The 27092-nt window shown below is 36.7% G+C and overlaps 1 protein-coding gene across 1 annotated transcript in view; it reads right to left on the bottom strand.

Annotated features, from left to right (window-relative positions):
• The window catches only part of rgs7a (regulator of G protein signaling 7a), a 60149-nt gene that overhangs the window by 7090 nt on the left and 25967 nt on the right, over positions 1-27092 (bottom strand). The window contains exons 3-12 of the mRNA XM_084096886.1: positions 14537-14633; positions 11902-11952; positions 9137-9243; positions 8722-8773; positions 6954-7018; positions 5640-5716; positions 5105-5186; positions 3152-3226; positions 2699-2797; positions 1967-2028 (exon numbers count right to left, since the gene is read on the bottom strand). Of these exons, the coding sequence (XP_083953012.1) occupies positions 1967-2028; positions 2699-2797; positions 3152-3226; positions 5105-5186; positions 5640-5716; positions 6954-7018; positions 8722-8773; positions 9137-9243; positions 11902-11952; positions 14537-14633 (767 nt within the window). The remainder of the gene's footprint in view (positions 1-1966; positions 2029-2698; positions 2798-3151; positions 3227-5104; positions 5187-5639; positions 5717-6953; positions 7019-8721; positions 8774-9136; positions 9244-11901; positions 11953-14536; positions 14634-27092) is intronic.

Below are 27092 nucleotides of genomic sequence, written 5' to 3'. Positions count from 1 at the left end.
ACATCGTGTTTTTGATTTTGCCTGTGTTAATGGCAACTGTATAAAATGTGCCACATGTGTGAATAATTTTATTATTTCACCCCTATTTCCTTTAAAAAATAAATCTATTTTGCACTAGGTACATAAAATAGTTCCACTCAGGACCTTAAGGAAAAAAATGTCCCCATTGAAACCCATTAAAACTGCAATTTTTAATCCAAGTGCCATTAAACTATAAAATGATGTAATCTTTGTTAATAGGCTTTCATTCTGTTGGCAAGGCTTCAAAATTTGTACAAACATTTACCAGATGGTGCCATTTTCTCCGGTTTGGCCTATAAAGCAAATACTTGCTTTATTCCTGTTTTCTGCTTCTGCATATTATTGAGCCAATTGGATACATTATGCAGCCATAATTTTGTGGGTGTTTTGGTATGGATGTCAGAGTGTGGTTTGTATGTGTGCAATAAAAAAATTGTGTGTGTGCTTGTAATATTTGAGAGAAAAACTCAATCACAAATCACAAATCCAACCACTGTGTGCACCAGTGGAGTTTTGCTAACATCTAATATGGAAAATATGGCACTGCGCCCAGACAAAATCTTACTGAAAGCTCATTTTTTGAGATATCAACCTCAAATTTGGGACACAATTTATGGCTTTGATTTTCTAGTTCAACATGTTTCATAAAAAAATGTGTTCATAAATAATTTTCATAAACTTAAACCTCTATAAACTTATTTTTGGTTTCACTTTTTAACCTTTTTTCATTTCAACAATAATCTGCCAAGGGTCTTCTTTAAAATGAGACCAAACTTAAGTCTGTGCTCCCAAGCTTCACATTTTTTTATGACAGTTTTTTGACAAATATATTTTGTCCTCTATGGACCTATGTGTAACTTTTTTTTAATTGACGCACAAGGGTTATGAAGAAATGCCAAATGCCAAACTGGAAATGCCAAATCCTCTTGATATGCTGACAGCTGATGCTTTTGATGATATCTATGGATATCGTCGATATACAATATCATCGTCTATCGGTGCAACCTGGTGTGGTGGCAAATCAGGTCCTCTCTCGAAATCGGGTCTCTGTTAGGACCCCAAGCGAACCCATTGGCTCAAATTACTTTTAATAAAAAAAGTTGGATGAGAAAATAATCCATATTACAAAATGTGACATTAAAAAGTATATAAATCACTTGTTTTTCTAAAATAACACTGTCCAACAGCGACACCCGCGGGTAAAGTTACAGCGGGAGGCTTGCCTCCCCTGAGCCCATTGACTTTTAACAGACCCCCTAAAGCATATGGTGATTTTGGTGGGGGGTAATTGAGAATGAATAGGGGAAAGTCACGTGAGATGAGGCAATGCCTCCATCATGATAGGATTGGATATGACTTATAACTGGTTTGTCAGATAAATCTTGCCTCTTGTTTTCGTGCACGTTTGCAAATTGGTCACACACACACATATAGAGGCTTTTCTGACATTTTTAATATGCAGTCGTGTTTTTGCAGGAAAATCTGCAGCACATATCTGAATGTGTTATGCTTATCAGTGACTTTATACACAATGCAACATTACAATGACTGTGAAAACAAATATATCCCTGATCCCAGGTTTCCAAGTTAATATTGATTATTTGCCAGTTGGATATTGTAGTGTGCATTAAACGCACGCTACTTCCTCAAACACTGATGTACATTTTATATTTTGGACCATCATTTATTGTTGCAAAGTGAGTTTAATTTCACGCTGCACTAAAATCTTAGTGCTTCAAGATGTTGTGGCATCCTAATAGAGCCATTGATCTCACAGAGGAAGTAAATTTGAGGACGAGAAACAGAAACATGCTTGTCAGCATGAGCAATATCTACACAGACTATTAAAGAGATCGATAAGAAAATGTTTAAGCACTGTAGAATAATGAAGACCTATGGATCGATCACAGCACAGACGTTCTCTCTCTCTCACTCTCTGACTTACCTCTCTGCAACTTTGGACATTTTCAATCGATGCCGGTCTAACTGTGCTTGCCGAAACTTGATCTGGAAAGACAAAAGTGGTAATAGTCAGGGTGAGTGTGTGTGTGTGTGTGTGTGTGTGTAAACAGGTGGCAAATACAGCCATTAAGGAACTAAAATTTGCAGTTTTCCACACAGCTGCTGGAAAAAAAAAAGCCAAAGGTCTCCCGGCCAGGCCAAGCTGGTTAGGCTGATCAGTTCTGAAAGTTTGAAAAAGCGTTGGTCACTTTTGTATAGATCCCTGCACATATGCCATGCAGAAGAAAAAAAAATGGATCTTGTGGCCATGAATTAGGAATTTGTTCCCATAACTAATTAATTCATGGCCACATGTTAATTCATTCCCCCATTTTACTTAAACGGTGGCTACATTGTTCTAATTTGATTCCTAATTTTAATTTAGTTAAATCATGGTTACAATTTAATTAAAACAAGGAACTGAATTAGTATAACGGGGCCAGTATTTAATGACACAAAGTGAACAAATTAATTTGTCATGGGAATGAATTCTTAATTCACAGCCATGAAATCCAACTGGCTAGCCAGATAAACACCAGCTTGGCGAGGCTGGGAGTCCGGCTAGAGTAGAGTATCTTAAACCAAGTGGAATACTCGGATACTTTTAAAATTCAAATTCAAAAATGTTTAATTTAAATACTCTGCCTATAAACACACAGAACCAAGCAGGTGTTACCTGTTCCTGAAGCTCTTCCTCGGTTGGTTGCTTGGCCTCAGCGGCTGGTGTGTGGGTCGGGCTATGACTGCGAATGTCATTCTGAAGGCCATACACAGACTGTGGAAACCATCAGAATAATTTACAACCATATTTACATAAATTTAAATCAGTAATTAGAGAAGAGATTTCTGTGTGTTTGCATCAGTGATTGGGGATTTCACATGGACAGCTGCGCGATTGTTGAGGTGAGCTGTTCTTGATTGGTAAAGTGTTGGATTTTGTTAGACTGTCTGATTGGTGGATTGTTTTAAGTCTGATTTGGTATTCTGATTTCCTCAGTGGTTGATTGATTAATTTGTCAAATGCAAAGGTTCCATAATATAATGAGTGGGATAACTGCTTTAGTGATTAGTCACATGGTTTAGGAGATTAAAAGCTGAAGTACTTTGCACGTGGGTGTTATTGCATCACCTTTCTTGTTTTGTGAGGGTTCTTCATTCTGGATGATTTCTTTATGTCCACTTCTGTTGTGTTCACACACCCTGGCTGAAACACACACACACACACACGGTCAATATAACTGTCAGTTCTCTAGATCAGTGGTTCTCAATCCTGGTCCTGGGGACCCACAGCTCTGCACATTTTATATGTCTCCTTTATCTGACACACCCAGTTCAGTTCAGAGCTCTTTCCTAACGAGATGATGATCTGAATCAGGTGTGTTAAATGAGGGAGACATACAAACTGTGCAGAGCTGTGGGTCCCCAGGACCAGGATTGAGAACCACTGCTCTAGATGACCTATAATTTATGGTTGCCAGGGATCCATGTTGCTTCGACCACCTGATGCTTTGCACATCATAGAAATATATACATAGATTCTTCATTAGCGACTAAACGTAAGCCAGTTGCCGTATTGTAACGGTCAAAGCTGGTCCGTGAACATTCGAAATCAAGTTGACTGTGCGTCTGCAACCGTAGTTATACACATGTATGAATATCTTGATCTGCAATAGACTTCAGTAGATGATTTTACAAGACGAAAGCGTCAGCTAACATGACATTAAAAAGTTTTCATAGTAAAAGTAAAAACATTAGAAAGTACCATAGTAAAAACCTGTAATATTGAGTTAATAAATTTAAAAACATAAACCAACACATTCTCCCCTGTGAAAGATTAACCAATTTCTTCAGGACTTGAAATCTCTGCGGTTTTACAACCAGAAGCTGCACAATGTTGTGGCATCATTGATTCTTTCTGTGACTGACGACACGATGACCGTTCCAAGATGGCCGACATGTCTGTAGCGGTCGAATATTGCATCTACGTACTGTATACATCTTTGGTGCACCTTACCTGTATACTCCCTACTGTTTAAGGAAACTGAAGTGATATTTTAAAAGGCATGGAACTGTCAGTCAAACAGTTTCCTGTGGGTTGGACTATTTTAGCTCACAAAGGACCCAATGTTTCTACACTCAAATATAGGATGAACTTTAGGTCCAAGCCTTCAATGTATGTTGAGAGAGAGAAAACAGCCTCAAGGCACAAGAGTTCTGTAATAAACCCAATTTGAACCCACACTGGCTAAATATGGACATGATCTGCAGCATCTCACTATTGCATGTCAGCTTGAAAGATCAAGCCAAGTTAGCATGAAATTGCTAATGAGAAGGATCAGCTCAGTGTAATTGAGGGAGAAATTGCTGCTTCCTTCAAAACAAACAGCTTAAATACACACAAGGCACAAAGCAATACAGACCAGGTGATTCACACATATAGACACCCAAAAACACATAGAATGGTACAATAATAATAATACTATAAAAAATATATTCTTCAAAAACTATTTAAGAAAAATCTAATGAAATGCATAGTAACTATAGTTACTACTGTGGAACTTTTATTAGTAATACAATCCTAGTAAATCATAGGCTCTTTGCTTTCTCGGTTAGATCAATATAATAACTATATAATACATTAATTATTAACAATAAATAGTACAATAAAATAAAATAAATAAATAATAAATTAATAAACATTAAAATATAATATAGGATATATCAAACAGATATATAATATATATCATATAGCAAACAATTTCAAAAGTATAGATCAAGTAAGAACACCTCTTTAGGGGACACCTGTACATTTTCACTTTTTTACTTTGTAGAATATTGTCTAAGGAAATCGATGAAATATGATTGTTAGAATGTGTGTTTTAGTTTTAGGGCTAGCCAGCAATTTTGCAAGCTCAGAGGTTATTCCATCAGCCCAGAGGTGCTTTAACACGGTTGTGTCATTCCTCTGTGGGGAACAACTTCAAACACTTGAGAACAACAAAGAATAATTCTGAAGAGGAAAAGAGAATAGCTTCATTGTTCTTACATGGACTTTCCTGCTTTTACACACACATTCACTCACCACTGGTCTGTGCACGTCCCAGAAAGCTCTCTCCTGACTGTCCAGTATTTTCCTCTCAATTTTGTCTCTTTTCTTATCGACTCTGTACAGACAGAACACAGAAGCCGAAGCAATTAAAGCATTTAACTTCCAAAAGAAAAGGCAAACATGCAATGAACCGTACAACAAAGCTGAAAAGTCATAAACTTGCCTGTTTTGGCACTCAGAGGCACTTTAGTACTCACAGAATTGCCTTGAATTTCAATTTAAACAGCAGAAGTGACTTATAAGACAAGTTCTGTCCAATCCAAAAACAATTTTGCAGTGCAAATTATGTCCAAGGGACTTTTAAAATCCATTAGCACAGAAAACATGAACAACCCACAGCTTTACAGATATTTCAAGAGATCCAGCGATTAATATTTGAATTCTTGCTATGTAAAGAGTCACTTTCCTGTCTTCTGACTGGGTGGCATGCTTTTACAAATGCACAAAGAAAAACAGCCAATAAAGATTGGGAAAGACCAGAACTGATCACAATCTGAAAGATACATACTTTGCTTGAGCCTCTGCTTGCATAAATATAAACTCCCATTTCCTGGCGAATGCCCGCTGTAGTCGCGCTAAACTCTCCTGGAAGAGAAAAAAAGAGCATTTTTAAACAATCAAAGTTTAAAAAACAAAGTCTTTTTGGAGATATAGAAGCCATTTATTTAACTTAAAGAGTGCCTGTTATGCCCTTTTACAAAGTCTTCTAGAAGGGGGTCTACTAGAATATGTTTTCATGCTTGATTTTTCAAAAAACTAATTATTTTTCACATATTTTACATTATTGCTGCACCTCTTTTCCCAGTCTGTCTGTAACTCTCTGTTTACAGACAGTAAACTCTGTAAGTCTGTATCTCTCTATTAAGCCCCGCCTTCTGAAAAGTGCAATGTGCTTTGATTGGTTGATTGGCTGGACCAGTGTTTTGTGTTTGGTCAACCACTTCAAGTGTGCTTCAGAAATGTCATGGCCCTTACCTTAACTGCGAGCTACTCAACAAGCTACTAACGCAACTCAAACAGGTCTGGCCCCATTTTTTTTAACGACTACAATTGTTGTAATTGTTGCAAACTGGTACTACCAACAAAATATTAGTGCATTACTGGAACTGGGCGTAGTTACACTACATCCTTATGCATCGCTTTCTGCCAGGACTTTTACGTGCTTTTCCCAAATAACGGAAGTGACCTCGACGTCCGGGTTAGCAGTAGCATGAGCCATCAGGCAAATGTTATTTAAATAAACTCCTGATGTACTTACAAACTTTCCAAAGCCTCATTTTATGAGTACAGAACCTATTTGTACTACTTTATAAGTTTGATACCATTCCGGGCATTATTAGTGGGGTAATTTACGCGATACATCCTTGGATCCATTAGCGCCTGCACTAAGCCATTCGGTTGATATCTCTAAATAAGCTCTAAATTTAGTAATGTTCAACCAAGGGAAAAAAGGCTTCTGTGGGGGTGTTTGGCTCGAGGTCATGGTGCAAAGAACCCTAGGTTGATTTTACTCCGAACCATCCCTTTAATAATAGAAAAAGGAAGAGGAGGCACAATGATTACATGTTTACAGTTCTCAGTTCAATATGAGAAAGACGTTGGTGGATCGGCACAGGCCTACTGGAGAGCTTACATGGATTATTCAAACAAAGCCTGACATTTAAAACCCAGCTTGGATTAGACATACTTTCTTTTTAAAGATTGTCATTACCTTATTATCTTCTATCTAATAATGTCTGAAGTACAAAGCATGAGATAAGCATTGTTACAATTAAGAGAGAGAGAGAGAGAAGGGAGAAGAAAAAAATAGGAGATTACTTACAGCTTCATAATCAGCAAGTTCCAGACGTGCTTTGTTCTGCATTGTTCTTTTGCACAAGTACACAGCTATAGAGAGATGCCAAGAAGTGTGTGAGAAACACTGCTCGCACGTCCTCAAACCTCAGCAGCCCTCTGGGCTTTCAGATGAGTTGTACTAAAATATTTAGTAAACATTTAACATATTTCACACCAGCTTGTACCTAATCGCACCTGAGCGTTGCTTTGGTCTAATTGCTGAATTCATAACAAGCATAATTTACCGAACCCAAGGCACACTCATGCACACAACCATAATACAGGGGAATCTCAATTGTGTTCACAGGTATTTCTTCATAAAGTATAATAACATACAAAAATGACATGAACTTTCTTTAAACCTCAAAAATATTCATAAACATTTGTACATCCACTAGATCTATTAGCTCTATTATTCCCTGCTGGTAGATGTTGTAACTACACAAAGCATCTTTCTCTATTGACAATCATTCAAAAGTAGTTGTGTATTGTGAAAAATTTACCTTTTTGCAAGCAACATACAGTATACAAAAAAAGTTTGCTGTCAGTAAGATTTTTTAAAAACGAAATTAATACATTTATTTAGCAAGGGTGTGGTAAATTGATAAAAAGTGACAGTAAAGAAATGTATAATATTATAAAAGAATTTAAGAAAAGTTGTTCTCTTGGAATTCATCAAAGAATCCCGAAAAAAAGATTTATGGTTTCCACAAAAATATTAAGCAGCACAACCATTTTTAACATTTAAAATAAATAAATTTCAATAATATTTAAAACAGTTACTGTTTTTTTTTTTTTACTGTATTTTTGATCAAATAAATGCAGCCCAATGCAGAGTAAATGTGGCCCAAATCCGATTTTTTTGCTCACATGTAGCAAATGTGTGCATGTTTTTCTCATAACAGTGTGAACGGCACAAACCACATGGAATCTGATCTTTTCAATTCCGATTTGTGCCACTTCCATATGTGGTCCTAAATCCGATACAGGTCAGATGTTTTGCAGTGCGACCTCAGTCTGAACAGTCATATCAGAATTCATGCGACTTTTACATCACTCTAGAGACCAACATTCGTCACAATTCGGCCTCATGGGAGTAACTTCAAAGATTTTACACTCCCGAAGTTATCAAGACAGTTGTGAAAGGTAGTCAGTGGAATAACAGTGATGTGTCAGAACTTATAAGTATTACAGTGACAGCTCTATATACAAGCAAAACATGAGGGCTCGTATCATAAATGTTAAAAAACTTTTTTTTCTTCTTTTTTTTATATTGCCTGCGCATGAATTCGCTGGCTTTGGCGGCAGATCACACTATAAATAAACACGTAATCACTTACTTTAATGTCCTTCATGTTTACTTCCATATTACAGCTGACAGCGTGCTGCATGACGTCTTTTTATCATTCTTTTGCGCATGTGGGTCAGTTAAGGACCATGAGTTTCCATGTTTTATGGGGACTTTCCATAGACATAATATTTTTTATACTGTGCAAACTGTATATTATATCTCCTAACCCTAAACCTCCTCATAACAGAAAACTGTCCCACAAGGATAAGGATAAGGATATTAGCATCTTTATTTTGTCCCCATGACATTGGGTTTACCAGGACCACACACACACACACACACACACACACACACACACACACACACACACACACACACACACACACACACACACACACACACACACACACACACACACAGGTCTCAGTAAGATACAGATAACAGATCTCGCACAAAAACTCACCGTAGTCAGTGTTCTCGGGCTCCCAGCAATTTGAGGGCCAGAAATACGGAGTCTAACAGAAGAAAGAGCACAATATGAACTACATTACTCATAATGCAGTGTAATATGAAAACTGGCACAGTTCGTATACAAAAGAAACCAAGGCGATTGCAGTTGTTTATAAAGAAAATGTAGTTACATTTAACATTGATTACAGTGATTATTGTATATTTACATTAGAAAGTACTGATTAACAACTTAATGTGTAATTATTTGATGGAGCGATCAGTATGCGAGCTTGCAACTACATGTTATTAGTCTACTATGTAATTAACTTCAATAACATGCACTATATTTTTGCATGGGTGCTATATTTTAAAGCGTTTCCAAAAAGTTCCGTTTCTATTTTGTTTCTCAAATTAGCAAAACGACTGACCTGAAATCTGTAGAATGTGCCATCGTCTTTAAGAGTGAGCACATGGTCAGAGATGGGGAAGAAGTAGCCGTGAGCCGCCATCAGTGTGCCCAGATGAAGAGCCTCCACTAGAGAAACAATTAATAGTGTTATTAGGGGTCCAGATATGAAAGGGCAGCCCAAACGTTTATGCCAAGATAATAATTATTATTTATCCTGCGCTGAAACTAAATGGAACAAACGGTTTGTGGCGGTAGGTTTTTCGTGCAAAACAAAATACTTTTAGGTAATCCTCAAACAAAGAAATTAGAATTATTTTAGTATTAAAATAAAGGTGCTCTATGGTCTAGGGTATATCATAGTTCATTAACAAAGTGCTGGAAACAAAGCCTTTATTATTTCATGGCTACACTCAAAACAAAACTCTCCTATGCGTTTCGGAGCATGTCTTCCGCAGGGAGCCATGAAATAATAAAAGGCTTTTTAATTGAAAAGAGTGCAATGATCATCCCAGAACTTTGTTGATGATGCTTTTAGATATGTTTTTCATTCCATAAAATATTCCAATCTATAAGAAGTTTCTTTCCCCATTCTAATTGAATAATCTATTTTGAAATATAAATGATACTCTAAGGTAACTAGGTTATGATGGGACCTAGGGGTCTCAGTCTACAAGAGGAAGCATGGAAATATGCAGTATGTTGCAGTAGAATGTTATTTCCATGCTTCCTTCCTACAGCACCACACACTCCTCTGCAAAACCCATACCAGAGGAAGTTAAGCGTCAATAAATAATTATCTATTGCATTTTTACAATACAGTATTTACAGTGAGTGTGCATGTTAGAGTATGTGTCTGTGCTGATTGCAAATTAATATCCCTTTGCTTTCAAGGGAGCAATATGCTTTTTGCAGATGTTGTTGTTTTGATGAGAGCTTCCCACCAGGCATGTTCATGAGGTAAATTCCACTAATCAGCAATGTATAAGAACTGAACAGAGACAGAGAGATAGACAGAACTTTTTTTAAAGTTCTCGTTTTATCTCTCTCCGTGGTTCCAGTCTATTGAATATACTGAGAGATTCAGTGCACTTATCTGGTTGCTCTTTTCCTGTCTGAGAAGAGCCCCCATATCACACACTTACTCTCACATCACTGTCATATTTGTCAGAGGGAATCTAAAGTAGAGGGATATTCACCATACTCAGAAACAAATCCAATCTCATTGCTGTGTTTCCTTCCTTAATAAAACCAACTCCACCTTCACAAAACCTGTATTTAGGTTTAGACTTGAAAGCACCAAATGCAATCAAAATTGGCTTTGATGAGTAAATAAAACATTAGTCGGCCAGTAAGTTTATTAGGAATTGCAACAATCAATGGGTTAAGAACAAATGTATTGTCAATTTTTTTTTAAATAAATAAATAGTAAATATATTTTTTAATTATTTTTAAGGGGAGACACCCCAGGTGAATAGGAAAAAAAAAAAAACTAATAGATATCAGCATGAAACTTCCACAGTTGTTTACTGACATTAAGACAATTATCTTTTGTATTACAAGTTTTAGTATATTTATGTGTAAATATGTAAAATTAGGTAGTATCTCATTAAATATGCGCTAATTTGCATATATTTCCAGAAGAGAAATCTGAACATTGGATAAAGCCAGATTCAAAATTCTTGTTTCATTTTGCTGACATATTAGAGTCAAAGGGTTTTACAGAGGGGATTTTGGATATCTCTTTTTATCACTCCATTAATCAGAAAAAACTGTCAAGAGCCATAAAAAAAATAATTTCCGTCCCGTTTTTAGGTATAAAATGTTATATAAATCAGAATCTGAATGATATATGAACAAACCCCTCAGTAAAAACCTTAAGAATATAGATAGAAATATAACTGGAAAGTTTGGTGTATGTAAGTGCTGCTGAAGTGGAGATTTCTGGCTCAGAGTATGAGAAAAAACCCATTTTGAGAAAACGGCCTTTAAAATTGACATCAGCCAATGAGATTTCGCTTTTAGAGTTAAATAATCATTTATTTAGTTAATAATAAATAATTTAGTTTTTTAGAGTTCGCTTTCACGATTGGTTGCTGATAAAAAAAGGAAATGACCATATTTGGATCCAACAGCATTGTACAGGAGAGAGAGAGAGCTTTCCAACGGTATATGTGATGACAGGGTGCTGATTTAGAACGCCAACTTTTGTTGAATTTAGGAGAAATCTACAGACGCAAATAGACAAAGTGTAGTAAAATAAAGACCTAAATGTGTATTTTGGACTTTTTTTCACCACAAGTCTGAAAGAAGACCAGTCTCAATGTTTTTGCCTGCCGTGTCTCCCCTTAAATAAAATACATTCAATTATTAGTCATTTTAATGAATTGCAGTTAAGGTTCAGCTAAGTTCAGCTTTTATTTTATAAGAATAGCTTTACTATTTACTACATAGTTAAATTACTCGTGTATTGCTTGCTTCAAAGGCTACAGTTTCAAAGTAGCTTTCCCATTCTTGTTTTTGAAGAAGTAAATGCAAGTAAAATGATCCCCCATTTCTTTAATTAAAGGAGTAACAGAAGATGCTGACATTAGCTGTTTGCCAACTTACAGTATAATTATGATTATGCAAATCCTGAATCTATTACCTTGTGAGCTGAAGATATGATTTTGACTTTTAGAAAAGAGTGCATGTGAATTAATCAAAATAAAAGACGTAGATTTTCAATTTATGCACATCACAGCTCAAGCACTGTCAGTGATGTCATTAAAGAAAAGACTGCATCACCTTGATCCTCGATACATAGATTTTTCAGCATCCACTGGACAATGTCTGAACCTGGAAAAGAAGTGAAGATTATTATTTAAAATGTTGATCTAAATTCTATCAATCAAAATTCAGCAGAATATTGTTTCATGGTTAGTAAGAAATGTTCTCCATCCACCTGCCATAAACTCATAATCAGTGGAAATATTTGCCAAACTACAGATGATAATAATAAAAATAGTCTTTGTATCAACAGCTGAATAGTGTACAGTATAGTCCATTCAATATTTTCAGTTTGACATTTTTCTAGCTAAACTTTATCTTTTATTTTTTTTCTCCATTGCATCCATACATTTCATTCACCATTTTCTGTAATTACATTCAAGGCTTGATATTAACACCTAAATGCAAGTGAATTTCAGCAGTGGAGTGTAACGCAGTCACTCCTACTAGCCACTTTGGCGGGTTGAAAATTATATATAATACATTTTTCAATGGTAGTCTTTTGAAAAGGCATCTGAAATAATAAACTAAGTGCATGCATTGTGTTGTCAAAAATATAGATTTTTCGATACATATCGATAATGAAATATCTGAAACGCTTCCAATACTACGAGTTGACAAACAAACCCGCTTCCCCTCAATTACACGTTTCATTTGCTCCAGGTGAATATTGTTGGTGTTACAGAGCTTGAATTTCGGCATTTGATTTGCACGTATTGCGCATAACTTTACTCATTCCCGCAGATTTTATGCTCACACCCAAAGTGCACGCGCATAAAACCGCCTCACAGTATTTATATATTTTTTTTTTCTGTTGCTTTTTGCACTTAAACAGTCAAATACACACAAAATAATGTCAAAATACGAGTATCTTTGCGAGTATTCATGTAAACAGTCAGTTAAGTTTTAAGTGAACGTAGACAGTTGAGAAAGAAAACACGTGTAACAGTATAATGGATCAGGTGCATCAGGTCTTAAAGTGACAGCAGCCTAATATACCTGCTGCGAAATTATGAGATAATATTACAAATATCTATATGGCAGTTTTTCACCATGGTATCGATGTCAAAATTGTTGCCAGTGAAAATGCTGAGTGGCCAGTAACTTTGGAAACCACAAGCCACAGTGGCTGGTGAGCAAATAAGTTAATGCCAAGCCCTGATTACTAAGTTTTCTCAGACGAATCATTGGCTCTCTATCTCTAAGCAGCAGAACTGTATAAATTCTGCTAAAGTTAAGTACAGGGGTTCTGGATGCTCCAAAGAGGATCTCAGTCTCAGCAAAGCTTCGCTGGAATATTTAGTGGATTAACAGAAAATCATAATCTTTACCTCTGCTGCACGCATAAACCCCTATTTGTCCTCTTTCTGTCTGACTCTCAAAGCAACCAAGAAGTCAACTACTTCCTGCATATTCACCTAAAATAAATTAATGCCTACAGTGCGGTACGCATATCTTTATAATAATTCCTGTAAAACTCTCAGGGCAAAAAAATTATGTCGCAGCAGTCTTGTACTGTAATTATTTCAAAATTAAAAACACTTTATCCAATCCTATCTTAATATTCAGAGACAATTCTAAGAACACAACTGGTAGGTTGACATGATACTTTGGGGATATTAACATTGGCTCAACTAATGGCATGAGTTAGGGCTGGGGATATATATGTTTAATCAGGAACCCTTTAAAAAACTTTATCATTAAGTATTAATGACCATTTTACACAGCAAAATTAGTTTTTTAAACAATTTTGTTCAGTGTTTCATTTTCAACCTGGTCACTGCTAAATTAATAGACCGTGAACAGTTTCTTCTGAGAAATATCTTTCCGAGATAACCCTTACTGACCAATCAAATCCAGTATTCCCAAATATGCACAGACACCCTATTGCGCAGCCAATCAGCAGAGAGAGGTGTGTCCCTAGAGACAGCAGAAGCCCAGAGCGTGAGAGACTTTTTAAAGCATAGAGAGGCAGAGACTGGGGTGTTAGAGCTTGAAGCTGGCCTTTTAATGAATCCTCGGAGGGACCGCAGTCAGAGGAACCAAAGAACATCCTTCTGAGAATTTCTCTCTCGCTTTCTCCTTCCTAATCCTGCCCTTCTAAAATGGATTACGGCATATAAGGAAGTATAACATTTGCACTCCTTTTTCAGTCTCTGATATGTAAATATAGTGCAATTATTATCCAATCCAATAAACAGTGGACCACAGACAAAATACCATAAACAATAATTTCAACTTTTTTGTGAAAATTAACTGCGAAATGATGGTCTGTAGTAATTAACAGCATGCCACTGATGTGGTCGATAAACATTAGCTTGAAAATAACTCGGAATATTCCATTAGCTGCATTTATAATTGCTGTTTCAGGATGAATAAACATAATGAGCCAATCCCATAGACAAACAGTTCAAACCCTGTTGTTTATACCCAGAATGCATTGTGCTTCCCCACCAGAGCAACGCAGGCCAGAGACCTTTGATAGAGATCAGGCTATCACCAGAGATACTGGTGCTGCACTACAGAGTTCTGGCAGAGTTTTCATTGTGTTGGTCTTCAGGCTTGCTGTGGGGCACTGGCTCCTGCTGAATTCTGCTTTCTCAGCGCCAACTTGGAACCGCAGTGTATTTAAAACAGGTGTAAAGGGAATTACCAGAGAAGACACTGGGAATCTTGGACAGGAAACTCTTCACTGTACGGATAGGTATGCCGTTTTTTTCATCCTGCATCCTGGCAATCACATCCTCCATCTAAGCAAGAGAGAGAAAGAGATGCAAGTCAATAAAAACATATGTGCATTTGATGCAGCTGCAACATGGGATAAAAACAAGAATACAAATCAGTGTCAATATTCCATGAGTTGAAAAACATGATTTTTTTTAATTCTTTAAAATAATTCTTTAATAAAATAATGTTTTTATTGCAAATGCATCTTATGAAGCACACAAGCAAAAATATTTCTATCTTTTAAAGTTCTTCAAAATCCCTACATTTTCTTTATTTACAGTTTTCTAGAATAAACAAACAAACAAACAAACAAATATTAAAGTGGTCTCAGACTTTTGGACTCCACTGTAATGTAATGTAATGTAATGTAATATAATACAATACAATATAATAAATCTTTAAACACTCTGGAGAGACAATATCAGGACTCAAACATGGTGAATAATACAGCCATTCACAGTAGAGTGTGAGAGGCCACAGAACTTCAATAAGAGCCCACGGGACGCTTGTCTTAAGGATCAACTCAGCCTTCAGTAAATGAAGTCATTGGAAATAACAACCCTATTTATTAGATGATGAGAAACCTGGGGCAGGACGGGACCAATCGTGTCACCTGCTCATTGATCCGCTGACATTTGGACTGTTGTTAGAGAAGCTTCGAGTTAACAAGGCGAGCAGCTCAAAGCGTCGCCAGGGAACTCACACTCTGGACATGTGACCAAGTGCTCTACAGCTGCCAGTGACATCACTCCAGCATAAGACCACATCGAAATCAGGTTAACAACATGCGCCCTGGAGACACGATACATATGGAGGTGTTTGTATATGTATATGCAGAACATGTTGTGAAAGTATATGAGCTTGTACCTGTGAGTGTTTAGATAGCCTGAGAGAGAGAGAGTAAGAGACAATTGCCTCAAGGGGAGGCCCAGTTTAACATGCAGAATTACATCAGTGGGCGCTGCACTGATGCAGAGTGTTTCTTCAGGCTGTGATGCCTTTGGAAAGAATCCTAACAGAAAATGTTGTTAAATTTCCCTGAAAACCATTATTATGACTCCAGAAATAGCTTCTTTTTAATATCCAGAGATGAAATGCTTTTAGGTGGCAGTTACTAGCCACCTACAGCGCATACTGCGGGAAAGAGAATCAAACATACACTTTGTCGACAATGCAGACCAGGCTGGTGGGCAAACACTGGAGTGCTAATTTAAGGTAATGAGGGATCGGAGCATTCCACTCACACTGACGACTGTAATAGAAACATTTTAGAGAGAGAGAGAGAGAGAGAGAGAGAGAGAGAGAGATAAAGATGAGCATATCTCAGTCAGCTGTATGGTGCAATAATGTGTGATGATATGAAGTCCCAAAAGCCTCACTGGCATCAGTCGTAGTAGAACTGCAGCCAATCTGTGGCTAAGAATTCTTATTAAGCCGACACTGAGATTCATGGGTAAATTTAAATCGATGGTTTAAGCTCCTTGTTTTAACAAAAATATTCTACAGTGTGAAGGTTGTAGGTATACCAACAACCAGCAAAATTAACTGTAACACAATATTAGGCCACGATTGATAGGGGCTCTAATGGTTAGAGTCAGACTGGTAACGCAAAGGTTGCGGGTTCAGTTCTCAATACCAGCAGGAAATGACTGAGATGCCCTTGAGCAAGGCACCTAACCCCCAATCGCTTCCCAGGTGCTGCAGCAAATGCCTGCCCACTGCTCCCGGAGTGTGTGTCCATGGTTTGCATTGTGTGTTTGTGAGTAGTTTGTTCACTACTCATTTCTCCTTACCATTTTTGGCCTTCACGTCGTGTCACTTTTTTTAAACCACATATACAAATATCTGCTGAAAAAAAATCTATAAAATAATGCAAGATAATAAAAAATATTATATTATTAGTATGCATATATATTACCGTTCAAAAAGGTTTGGGGTCAGTTAGATTTAGTTTTTTAAGAACTGAATACTTTTATTAAAGGGGTGATGAACTGAGAAATAAAATTTTCCTTGAGCTTTTGACATATAAGAGGTCATCATACTATAAGAATATCCTGTAAGTTTAAAAACTGAAAACGTCCTTGTTAGTCCAATAAAAGCTGTTATTGACACCAGGCACAGCGAACGACAGGTTTTTCAAAGTGGGGATCTGTGACGTCAAAGGGTATCAAACACCGCCTCCGCAGAAGAAGATCAACGCCATCTTCAACACTGCCTGTTTAGCCCCGCCCACCGATTCGCACGTTACATGAAACTCATTATAATATGCAAAAATGTTATCCAATCGTAGCAGTGGGCGTTTACTTCCAAGTCTTCAATGCAGCACGCCCATAAAAACCGAGCGTTTCAGGAGCTAGGCTCAAAACCAGGGTAGAAAATAGCCTATTACATTTTCATTTTGATGTTTTTGAATGTAAAAACCAAGCGAACATCATAAGTTGAATTCAGACAATAATATAAAAAAATTAAAAAAGCCAGTTCATGACCCCTTTAAAGAATGCATTAAATTGATCAAAACTGACAGTGAATACATTTATAATTTTACAAAATATTTCTTTTTCAGATAAATGCTGTTCTTATGAGCTTACTATTCATAAAAAAAAAAAAAAATCCTAGAAAAAAAAATATTATGTTTTTTACTGTATTTGTGATCAATAAATGCAGCCTTGGGGACACATAGCAGACTTAAAATATATTAAAAAAACCTTACAGACTCCAAACTTTTGAACTGAAGTCTTTATACTGTGTATATATAGCATTAGATAGACTATTACAAAAGCGTATTTTTTTAATAGTTAATAAATGAGGTGGACTGACTTTAGCAGCAGGTGGGCTGTGAATTCAAACATGAGCCTCAGCCTTAACAAAATCCATAATTATGCAATATACATATGGATCAGTGTGCATGATCAATTGACAGCCCTAATATAATAAGCAGCATACCTGGAACATTCACACAGACACTTCTCTCAAAACAAAATGTCCTGTGGCGGTATATCTCCAGGGATCAAACATCTGTGCCCACCACACATCTGTGGCTGCAGCCAATCACAGAACAGACTGATAAAAGCCAAGAAGATCAGTTGCCCAGAAGAGAGATATCAAACAGTGAAGTAAACAGACATTAAACACACTACTAAAGCCAGAGGCTAAAACACGGACTAAAATAAATTCACCTCAGAATCTGAATTAAATGGTTTTAATCCCAACTATAAATGTGTTATTTTTGGTTTTGGATTTGAGCAGGTCATCGCCACTGAGCCTGGAATATCCAGTACATCCCAATTCACACACTTGGAAATGATGGCCAACTCAATTATTCATTTGCTAAATGACTAAGCTTTGTCACTGACTCATGGCAGACTGTGTCCTGCCCTCAATCCTGACACATCTTCGATATATCAACAGTCTTTGCATACCAAAGTAGTTGCCTTTAGAGCTGCTGCCTCCTCATCTCCTATATGAAGACATTCAACATTTATTTTGGGTCTAATCTAAACTGCACAGCAATAGCTTGGTTTGGCTTCAAACTCCTCAGTGGAAATTTTCTTTCATGCTTTCAGTGGAAAACAAGAGATAAGGGCAGAGATTTAATTTACGTTCCAGTTTAAATATCTTATTACAGACGATATTAAAATTAGTTTCAGGTATCGGATAGTAATACCATGTTACCCAATTTGTTTATGACAAATTGCTTGTGATGTTCCTCATTTGTCACTTGGGATAAAAGCATCAGCTAAATATATAAACGCAAGTATAAATGTTACTGAATGATTCCCATATTCATGGTACGTCCAAAAACTATGATATTCCCATGTTATGTCCAAAAAAGGTGGTATTAATATGGTATTTGTGCAAAAAAAATAAAAATATTGCCACAATACACTGTTATTAAATTAAGAAATGAATGGTTTTATTCAGCAAGCAAGCACACATTAAACTGATCAAGAGACAGTTAAGACTTTTACATTATTTAAAAAAAAAAAAAACAGTTTTGAACTGTGGTAATATAGGAAATGTGTCACGATTATGGACTTTTATGTTGATATTCTGTTCTGTTCTGTTCCGGTTTCCTTGGTTCCTGATTATCTCGTTTAAATTGTAAAAATATTTCACAATATTTTATATAGAATAAATACAGCCATGTTGAGCATAAGAGACTTATTACTAAATGAACATAAAAAATCTTACTGACCCCAAACTTTTGAATGGTAGTGTAAATGTCCATGTACCATGGTATGTTTTGTTCAAGTCCGCTAATATGCTAATGAAGTTAGTGTGGCAACAGGAGACATGGAATAATCTTTCAGATACAAAGCAAAGCATCTCTATTAACACAGCAGTTATATCAAATAGGGATCACATCAAAGCGTCCTTATTCATCAAGCACAAGTGTGCACTTACAAAAAAACAAAAGACTCCCTCCAAAATCTTCCACACCAGCTAATTAACAGAGACAGACACAAAGAAAAACACTCACACACACAATGACACCACCTCTATGTTTAACCCTGCGACTCTGAGCTCTGAAAACACACTTCTCTTTCTGTGTGTGCAGCAGACAGCTGGAGTTCAGACTGCTGGTGAGTGTCTTTTGATGATTATTTTGCATCAGAGGAGAGAGGAAGTGTTAGTGGTCGGACGCAGACAAGGTTGTTGCAGGAATGACTTGAATTTTAGATCTCTTCTGCTCATTCCCCCTCATCCCCTCACTCCCTGTCTCTTATTTTATAGCCAACCCCCCCCTTTCTGTTTCCTAGGCAACCGGGGAGATGATGACATCACACACAAATGTCAGCCAAGGAAGAGAAAGAAAGAGAATGATTTTGATGTCTTTAAGTGTATGTTTAAAAAAGAGAAAATCAGAGAAACGGAAAACAGACAAGAAAAATTCTACAGTTGTAGTGACAGACTTTAGGATGGCAATGAGTCAAACTGTAGTGTACACGCACTACCAATCAAAAGTTTTAATCAAAAAAATAAAAAAAAATAAAATTTATTCAACAAGGACACATTAAATTGATCAAATGTAGCAAGAAAATGTATGTAAACAATGAAATGTATAAGGTTACAAATTATTTCAAATAAACACTGTTATTTTGAAATGTATATTCATCAAAAAATATATTGTTACAATATTACTGTTTTACTGTATTTGTTTTTTTTTACCGTATTTTAAAAATAAACATTAAAATATCTAACTGACCACAGTAGTGTAAAACTGCAGAAAAATGTTAAAAAGTTTTGGAACAGCATATATAACTGTCACAGTTGTGTTTGGTTTAGTTTGTTTTCATTGGACTTGTCTGCCTGTCATCTCATCACGTGTCTCTTCACAGTCTTTTTCAGTTCATCTGTATCACGTGTTTAGTTAATAATAATCATCATCATCTGTATCACATGTGTCCTGTTAATCAGTGTTCATCTGTGTTTGTATTTAGTTCCATTCTGTTCAGTCAGTCCTTGTCCGATCTCCATCCTATTGTGTGTGTGTGTGTGTGTGTGTGTGTACGTGTGTGTGTACCTTCTGCCTGTCTGTACCTCTTTGAGTTATATTGTGAGGAAAAGTTTTTGGAACTTTTGACTCCTCTTCTGCCTGCACCACACCGTGACAATAACCGTATAAATAATATGTACAAAGATTTAAATTTCTTAGTCTCTAAAAGCTTGAAAATATGCAAAATGCTGCTCTATAATATATAGCAGAGTAAGATCTGATGTAAAAATTGATCATTGATATTTGATAGTTGAATAAGTAATAAGTTAAATATAAATAAAATCTTTAATCATTTATATAATAACAATAACAATTAACAATAACAATTGTGTAGTTCACTAATCGTATCGTGTTATCAATATGTCATCAACTTTCCCAAAAGGACCCTGATCTTTTTACCAAAAACTTTTAAACTCAACTTTTTTACTTTTAAAAAGGTCTTTGGCTAAAGGTCATTTGTGGTTAAAAGGATAGCAAGTTTCTATATGTTTTTGAAAAAAGGAAAAAAAATTATACTATTATGTATACGACCTTGAAAAGATGAATAAAATGAAAAAGCACTACTGAAGATTCTTTTGCTTTAAAAATGAATGAAATTCCATTGCTGGATGATACATCAGCTCTGATATGTTGATCATCTTTAACCAGGGCGAAGTGTCAAGGTGCAACTAACATAAAAGAAATTCTCCGCAAGAAACATGCAATATTGCGTTCTTACAGGCACACTGTGTAGGAATTTCTCCCATCTAGCGGTGAAATTGTATTTTGCATTCAAACGAATAGTGCTCTCTAGCGCCTCGCTTTTTCAAATGCGTGTTGCAACTAAGGTAGCCGTTATGTAACAAGAAGCTATGACAACATGTCTTCTAATAGCACTTCATCGAGTTTTCTTTCGGGTGATGAGGTTCGTTATTTCGCTTTTTTGCAACGAGGATTCCTTTCTCCTGTGGCTCGGCATAAGTATGATCCTGCATTATGAAGTACCGTGCAGTGAAGCCTTTCAAATTTGCCAGGGCAGTGACAAGCGCCTCTCACTGATCTCCTTGTTCGTTTCAGCTGGTTTCAGTCACGTGACGCTGGCTAGTTTTTCAAAATGGTGGAACGACATGGAAGCCTCCTTGGACTTACCGTCCAATGTAAATAAAGATAAGAAATTCTTAAAATAAGGTAATTTTACACCAATGAGGACATAATTATGAATAAAGACATTGATTTTAGCTAATAAAATACTTAAACTACACAGTGTACCTTTAACCAAAGACTGTGATAGAGAGGCCAAAATTCTGTAGCAGTGCAGCTGTAATATATCAAGCAAGATTAATACAGGATTAATTTGCCAATCCTCAACTTCAAACAAAATATAGTTTGTCATTTATTGCGCAGAATCCCCATCAGAGCAGTTCAAACTTAAAGTTCCACTTAAATCCCCAGCTGTTACTACAGGCAAAGCGCCTCACCAGACCAAGCGGAACAGAATGAGTCAGGAGCCGTTCACTAAGGACAACGCAAAATGGAGAGCAACAGAAGGCAGGGGACTTTCAAATTCGACCTACTTTAAAACATCTTAAAAACACAGCGCATTCTCTCACTGAACTCACTTAATGTCTGCCTCGAAAAGATCAAATTTCAGTGATATGGAAATGAACAAAAGCAACTTTTTGCTAAATCTGTTGAATGATTTATTTGTCTGCCACAGTCGAGTGTAACGTGACAAATCTCTGAAATATATTTCAGATGAAATAAAAAAATAAACCCTATATATTTGGCCTTCCAGTACCCGTCTAAAGACTAAAGAGACTAAAGACCAAAGGTATGAGTGCCCTTTCACAGAAAAAGCACATGAATATTCAATACAGCATTACACATAATTGAATATTCAACATCAGAGAGAGCACTGCTCAGTTATTCACTGAGAACATGATGTGGTTCTTCTCAGCATAAGAGAGCACACTATCTGCTAAGAGAGATGACACACACACACACACACACACACACACACACACACACACACACACCTAAAGTTTCCAACTGATTGAGTGGCTTTGAAGTCTTGCTCCAGTCCTGCTTGCACACACACACGCTGATTCACTCGCTTACACACCAACACATGCCGTACGATCACATAAAAAGGCCACACATTCTGTCATGAGAACACAAATGTGCACAAAACAAACAAACACTTACTATCAAAGGGGTAGGAGGATATTATTCAGTGTTAAACCCGCCTGTGAGCTGAAATCAGACTGTTTATATGACATTATCCTTCCAATGTAGCGTCGCACAACCCTCTCGTTCTCACGTACACATGCACAAATGTGTGCACAAAAACAAGTGAACACAGCCATGCTCATGCCATACACACATACGCTCTTTCCACTTTCTGTGTTTTTGTAAAAATCTTTGAAAAAAGACAGTCCCAAAAGCTGCAGTGCATTCTCCATTATGCATAATATAAATCATATTTAGTAAGCTAATGCTTCTCCCCCCTACACACACAGCTTGAGGATGCCCTTTAAAGGGTCCCACTGTATAACTCTTTCTCCCACACACACACACACACACACACACACACACACACACACACACTTCTGTCAGGGATTTTTTCAGAACGCGTCTTTCTCTTTGTGCTCTAAAAATGCTGAACAGGTAAATGGTGGTTTCACTTATAAAAAAAGTATCAAAACTACCATGATTCTACCGTGGTATTTTGCACATAGTACCATAGTAATACCTTGATATTCTTTGTTGTACCTTGCAGTATGATTTAAATCCCATGGTAAATCAATTTCACCTTGTTATATACCAAAGTACCATGGTATTTACTTATTCTAATTAATACCAGCACTGTGTCGTGGTACTACCAGAGTACTATTTTTTTTTGTAAGGGTACATGCACAGTAAAATAAATATATTTTTTAAATGTCAGATGGTTGAAGTACCCTAGAGTACAACACAAAATACTATGGTATTTGAAATAGGTAATTTTTGACAAATTGTATTTTAATAAATTGTATATATACCATGGTATCAATATTTGACAATCACTGTTGTTTTCCTCAACAACATCCCTATTTTTGCTCTAAAATGCCAAACAGTTAAATGGCAAAGTGTCACTTAAAAAAAATACTGTGGTATTAACTTTGGACATTGTACAATGGCAGTACCTAATTTAAGGGCATGTACTAAAGTAACATGTTATTTTCTATATGTAAGATGGCAATAATAACCTAAAATTCAAACAAAAAGTACCATGGTATTGCAATTTGGCAATCATTCGGTACCATGGTATCCATAAAATATCATGGTGTTAACATCTGGTACCATCACCTTTCACACTATGAAGTTTTTTCCCACAACGTCCTCATCTTTGTGTTCCAATAATAATGAAAAGGTAAAATGCAATGTGCATCTTGTAAAACATGGCCATCTTTGTGGGGACATTTTGTCCCCGGCAATACCTGAACAGCACGCACGCACGCACACACACACTAAATAAAAAAATACAGCAATACAAACCAAGATGCAATTCTCAACAATTAGCCTTCTTTCACTCTCCATCACTTTATTTCTTCATCTGTACTTTTCGCACACCTCCTCATTTTGACTGTAGTGGTGAAAGCAGTGTAGCGCAAAAAATCCTGCCCCTGGCCTCAATTTAATAATTGGTTATAACAGGTTTTATGTAATATGTTTGGCTGATATAATCATCATCTTTGGGGGTGGAATTGTGCGTTAAGGAATTAAGGCCAAGCGCAGACAGACTTGAAGGGCAGCCCTATTCATCCTTTCTTCGCTCTCTGTTTTGCGTATTTTTGTGTAAGCGTGCTTGTGAATTTTTGTTTGTCTGTGATTGCATGTGTGTGTGTGTCTGTTTCCATGAGAGCATGTGTGGGAGGGATTTTAGTGGGTGTTCTGACTCAGCTGTGGAAGAATACGATTCCGCAGAAAATGAATCCGACCACCCACCTGCTGCTTTTTACCAAACATTTTTACACACACACACACATTAATTTAGAATGCTGAAATAAATATGTCCCATAATAACCTACTTTCGTGTAATTCTCCACAGCACTTTAGCTGACATTGAACATTTGAGAATGATCATGACAAGACCTCTAAAAAACTCTACACCACATAGCACTGGACTCTAGAACATTGGCTGCGTCCGAAAGCTTAAAAATGCTGCCTTCAGAAGATACATTCCAAGGTAGGAAGGCGTTAAGGCACGTCCGAATCCAATGTTAGCTTCACTTCCTGTCTCCTGAGATTCCCTTCAAGGCAGCATAGATGTCTCATTCGCTGCATTTGATATCCCACAATCCTGTGCTTTCCATTCTATGACAGTTGAGCTAAAAATAAAGATGGCGTGTGAAAGTTGCGGTGGTGGCCAGTTTGTGTGTAATTGTATGTTTTTGACCAACGTTTACCACATTTCTAGAAAGAAATTACTATTGTAGTAATTAAATATTTCCTTAGTTATCACCAAAGCTCTCTCTATTTTGCTGTAGATCATTTAAGGGGTCCTATTATGCTTTTTCACTTTTCAACTTTAGTTAGTGTGTAATGTTGCTGTTTGAGCATAAAAAGATCTAAAAGGTTACAAAGCTCAAAGTCCTCTACAAAGAGAGATATTTTATATAACAGAATCCACTTTCCAAGAACTACAATGAACGACTCGTTCGGACTACGTGTTTTATCCAGATCTTATGAAGTCACAATGTTACTCATTTAAATAATCTCCGTCCACAGAATAAGGGGACAAGACCTGGGGCCCGTTCTTCGTACGTTGCTTAAAACATTCGAGATCAAATTACACATCCAAGATGATATCATCGTGCTAATCATGATCTGGCTAATTAGGTTCTTCGAACACACTTGCCGGATATGATTAGTATCGCTGGATTGAGTTATCTGAGATAATTGCGCATTCATGCGCTGGTTAAAAGGGGATATGTATCGATAGTAGAAACATTGATCAGCAACGCTGCTATTGGCTGCTCAGTGTGGCCAAAGAGCGCGCTCAGTTTTTCTCCTCAGCAGAGCAAGAACTAATAGTCGAAGTTTATTCGGAATTTTAATGTTTAATCAAAACGCCAGGGAACACCTCAAAGTCTGCAAAAGCCAGGAGAGAGGGCTGGCAAAAAGTAGCAGACAATTTAAATCCGTTAGAAGTGGCCATGTTAGATGTTTTTATCACTTATTAGCCTATATATTTGTATTTTAATAATTGCATAATTACTTTGTTCATTGTAATGTCAGAGTCACCACACTAGAACATGGGAACAAATAAAAGTGAAGTACAAAAATATTCTACATAATGGTAATTTTTAGTTATATTATAGTCTCTTTTATAAAAGACACCGTTAAATAAATGGTTGTCTGTTTATAAAAGCAACCAAGAAAAAGGCTGAAAAAAAGAAAAGATCTTAGTAGCCTACACTGTAAAATAATTTTTGCTGCATTAAATTAAGGCCGTATAGTCATTTCAACTGTTAAATCTTGAGTAATGATGAATTGCTTTGACTTGAAATGATAAACTTATGTTAATGTAAAAATATTTTGCCATGAGTTATTGATCACATTTTTCCCGAGTGTAGTTCATTGTAATGACATTGTGTTTTCCTCTTTTGTGCACTTTTACATAATACACCAACATTTGTATCTGTTCCCAAGAAAGTGGTGGCTGAAATATGTGCAGTAAGTGGACTTTTTCTAACTTTCCAAAGGAAAGAAAGTATAAGACTTTGTAATGTCCATTTGTTTCCATTGCACTAGACAGTGAATAAACCCTCTCAGATAACTGTCATATGGAGGAACTAGCCTACCTGCAAGTGCATAAATAACTTTACTTAATTTATACTTGTATGCTTTATGGCTGCAATATAAGTTGCAGGATTCCACATCTACAGAAAGGCCTACAGAGGAGTCTGCACAGACAGAGGAGACATAGGCCTACAGGTGGGCAGTGTATAGCCAACTTTTCCTTTTTATTTGTTGCATGAGGCATGAGTCTAATATCTCTTGTTGCAGGCACTTGACCACTGGCTTTTTTCTTTCTTTTTTTGGCAATGTTGTGTAATATGGCACATGCAACAATGTCACAGGCCCTGTCAGGTGTGCAACCCCTCAGACTTTTCAGACACTGAAATCTTTTTAGTTAGCCAAAGTTCATTTCATTGTGTGCCCTTGTCCTGGCAAGAGCTGCATTGTAACTGGTTTGGGTCAGGGAATGGGGTCATAGAACACCTGTCTGCAGGCAGGAGCATGTCATAATCACCTATGAAAAAATGCAGTTCTGTTAGGATCAGCATAAGTGTATGTAATACAGTGAGCTTGATATTTAATTGTGGAACTTTCCTTACCACTTTCAAATAATGTGCATAAATGTGAATCTCTGAAAATTCTTAAGTCATGCACAGATCCTGGACATTTTGCTTTCACATTTGTGATATGGAAGTCAACTGCCTTTTTTAATTTGATATAATATTACTAATCTGGAATATTAAGAATCACAATAGTAACTGGGCTGCACATTTACATTGTGAACCCCCTTTCTGTTCACATAATCCCCTTCATTGAGGCCTTGATGGCAGTCTATGGTAGCCTATAGTCTATGGTACCAATCACGTTAGTGATGCCTGAGTGACATATACTGTAATCGGCATGGTCATGATTGCATGATCTTCATAAAAAATGATGATAGCCTAAAAAAAAAAAAAAAAAAAAAAAATCATCTTAGGGCAATGCAAACAGTTTGTGCTGTAGTTAAAGCCCGACTCCGACAAGTCGAAAATAAATGTGCGTTTCTAACAAATTAATAATGTAAACGACAATCTCACGAGTCACGAGAAAAAATATATATCTCAGAAAGTGCACTATCGCGCTGCGCTGGACTTCCCGTATCAGCTCCGCTTATGAAGCCGCAGTCTAATCCTGTTAACATGAAATGAGCCTGCTCACAAGCAGGTTTAAGCTTGCGCACCTG

Source organism: Abramis brama, assembly GCF_963993115.1.
Source record: "Abramis brama genome assembly, chromosome: 21".
NCBI lineage: Eukaryota > Metazoa > Chordata > Actinopteri > Cypriniformes > Leuciscidae > Abramis > Abramis brama.
The sequence above is the reverse complement of the archived record's forward strand: the minus strand, read 5'-3'. Positions and strand labels throughout refer to the sequence as shown.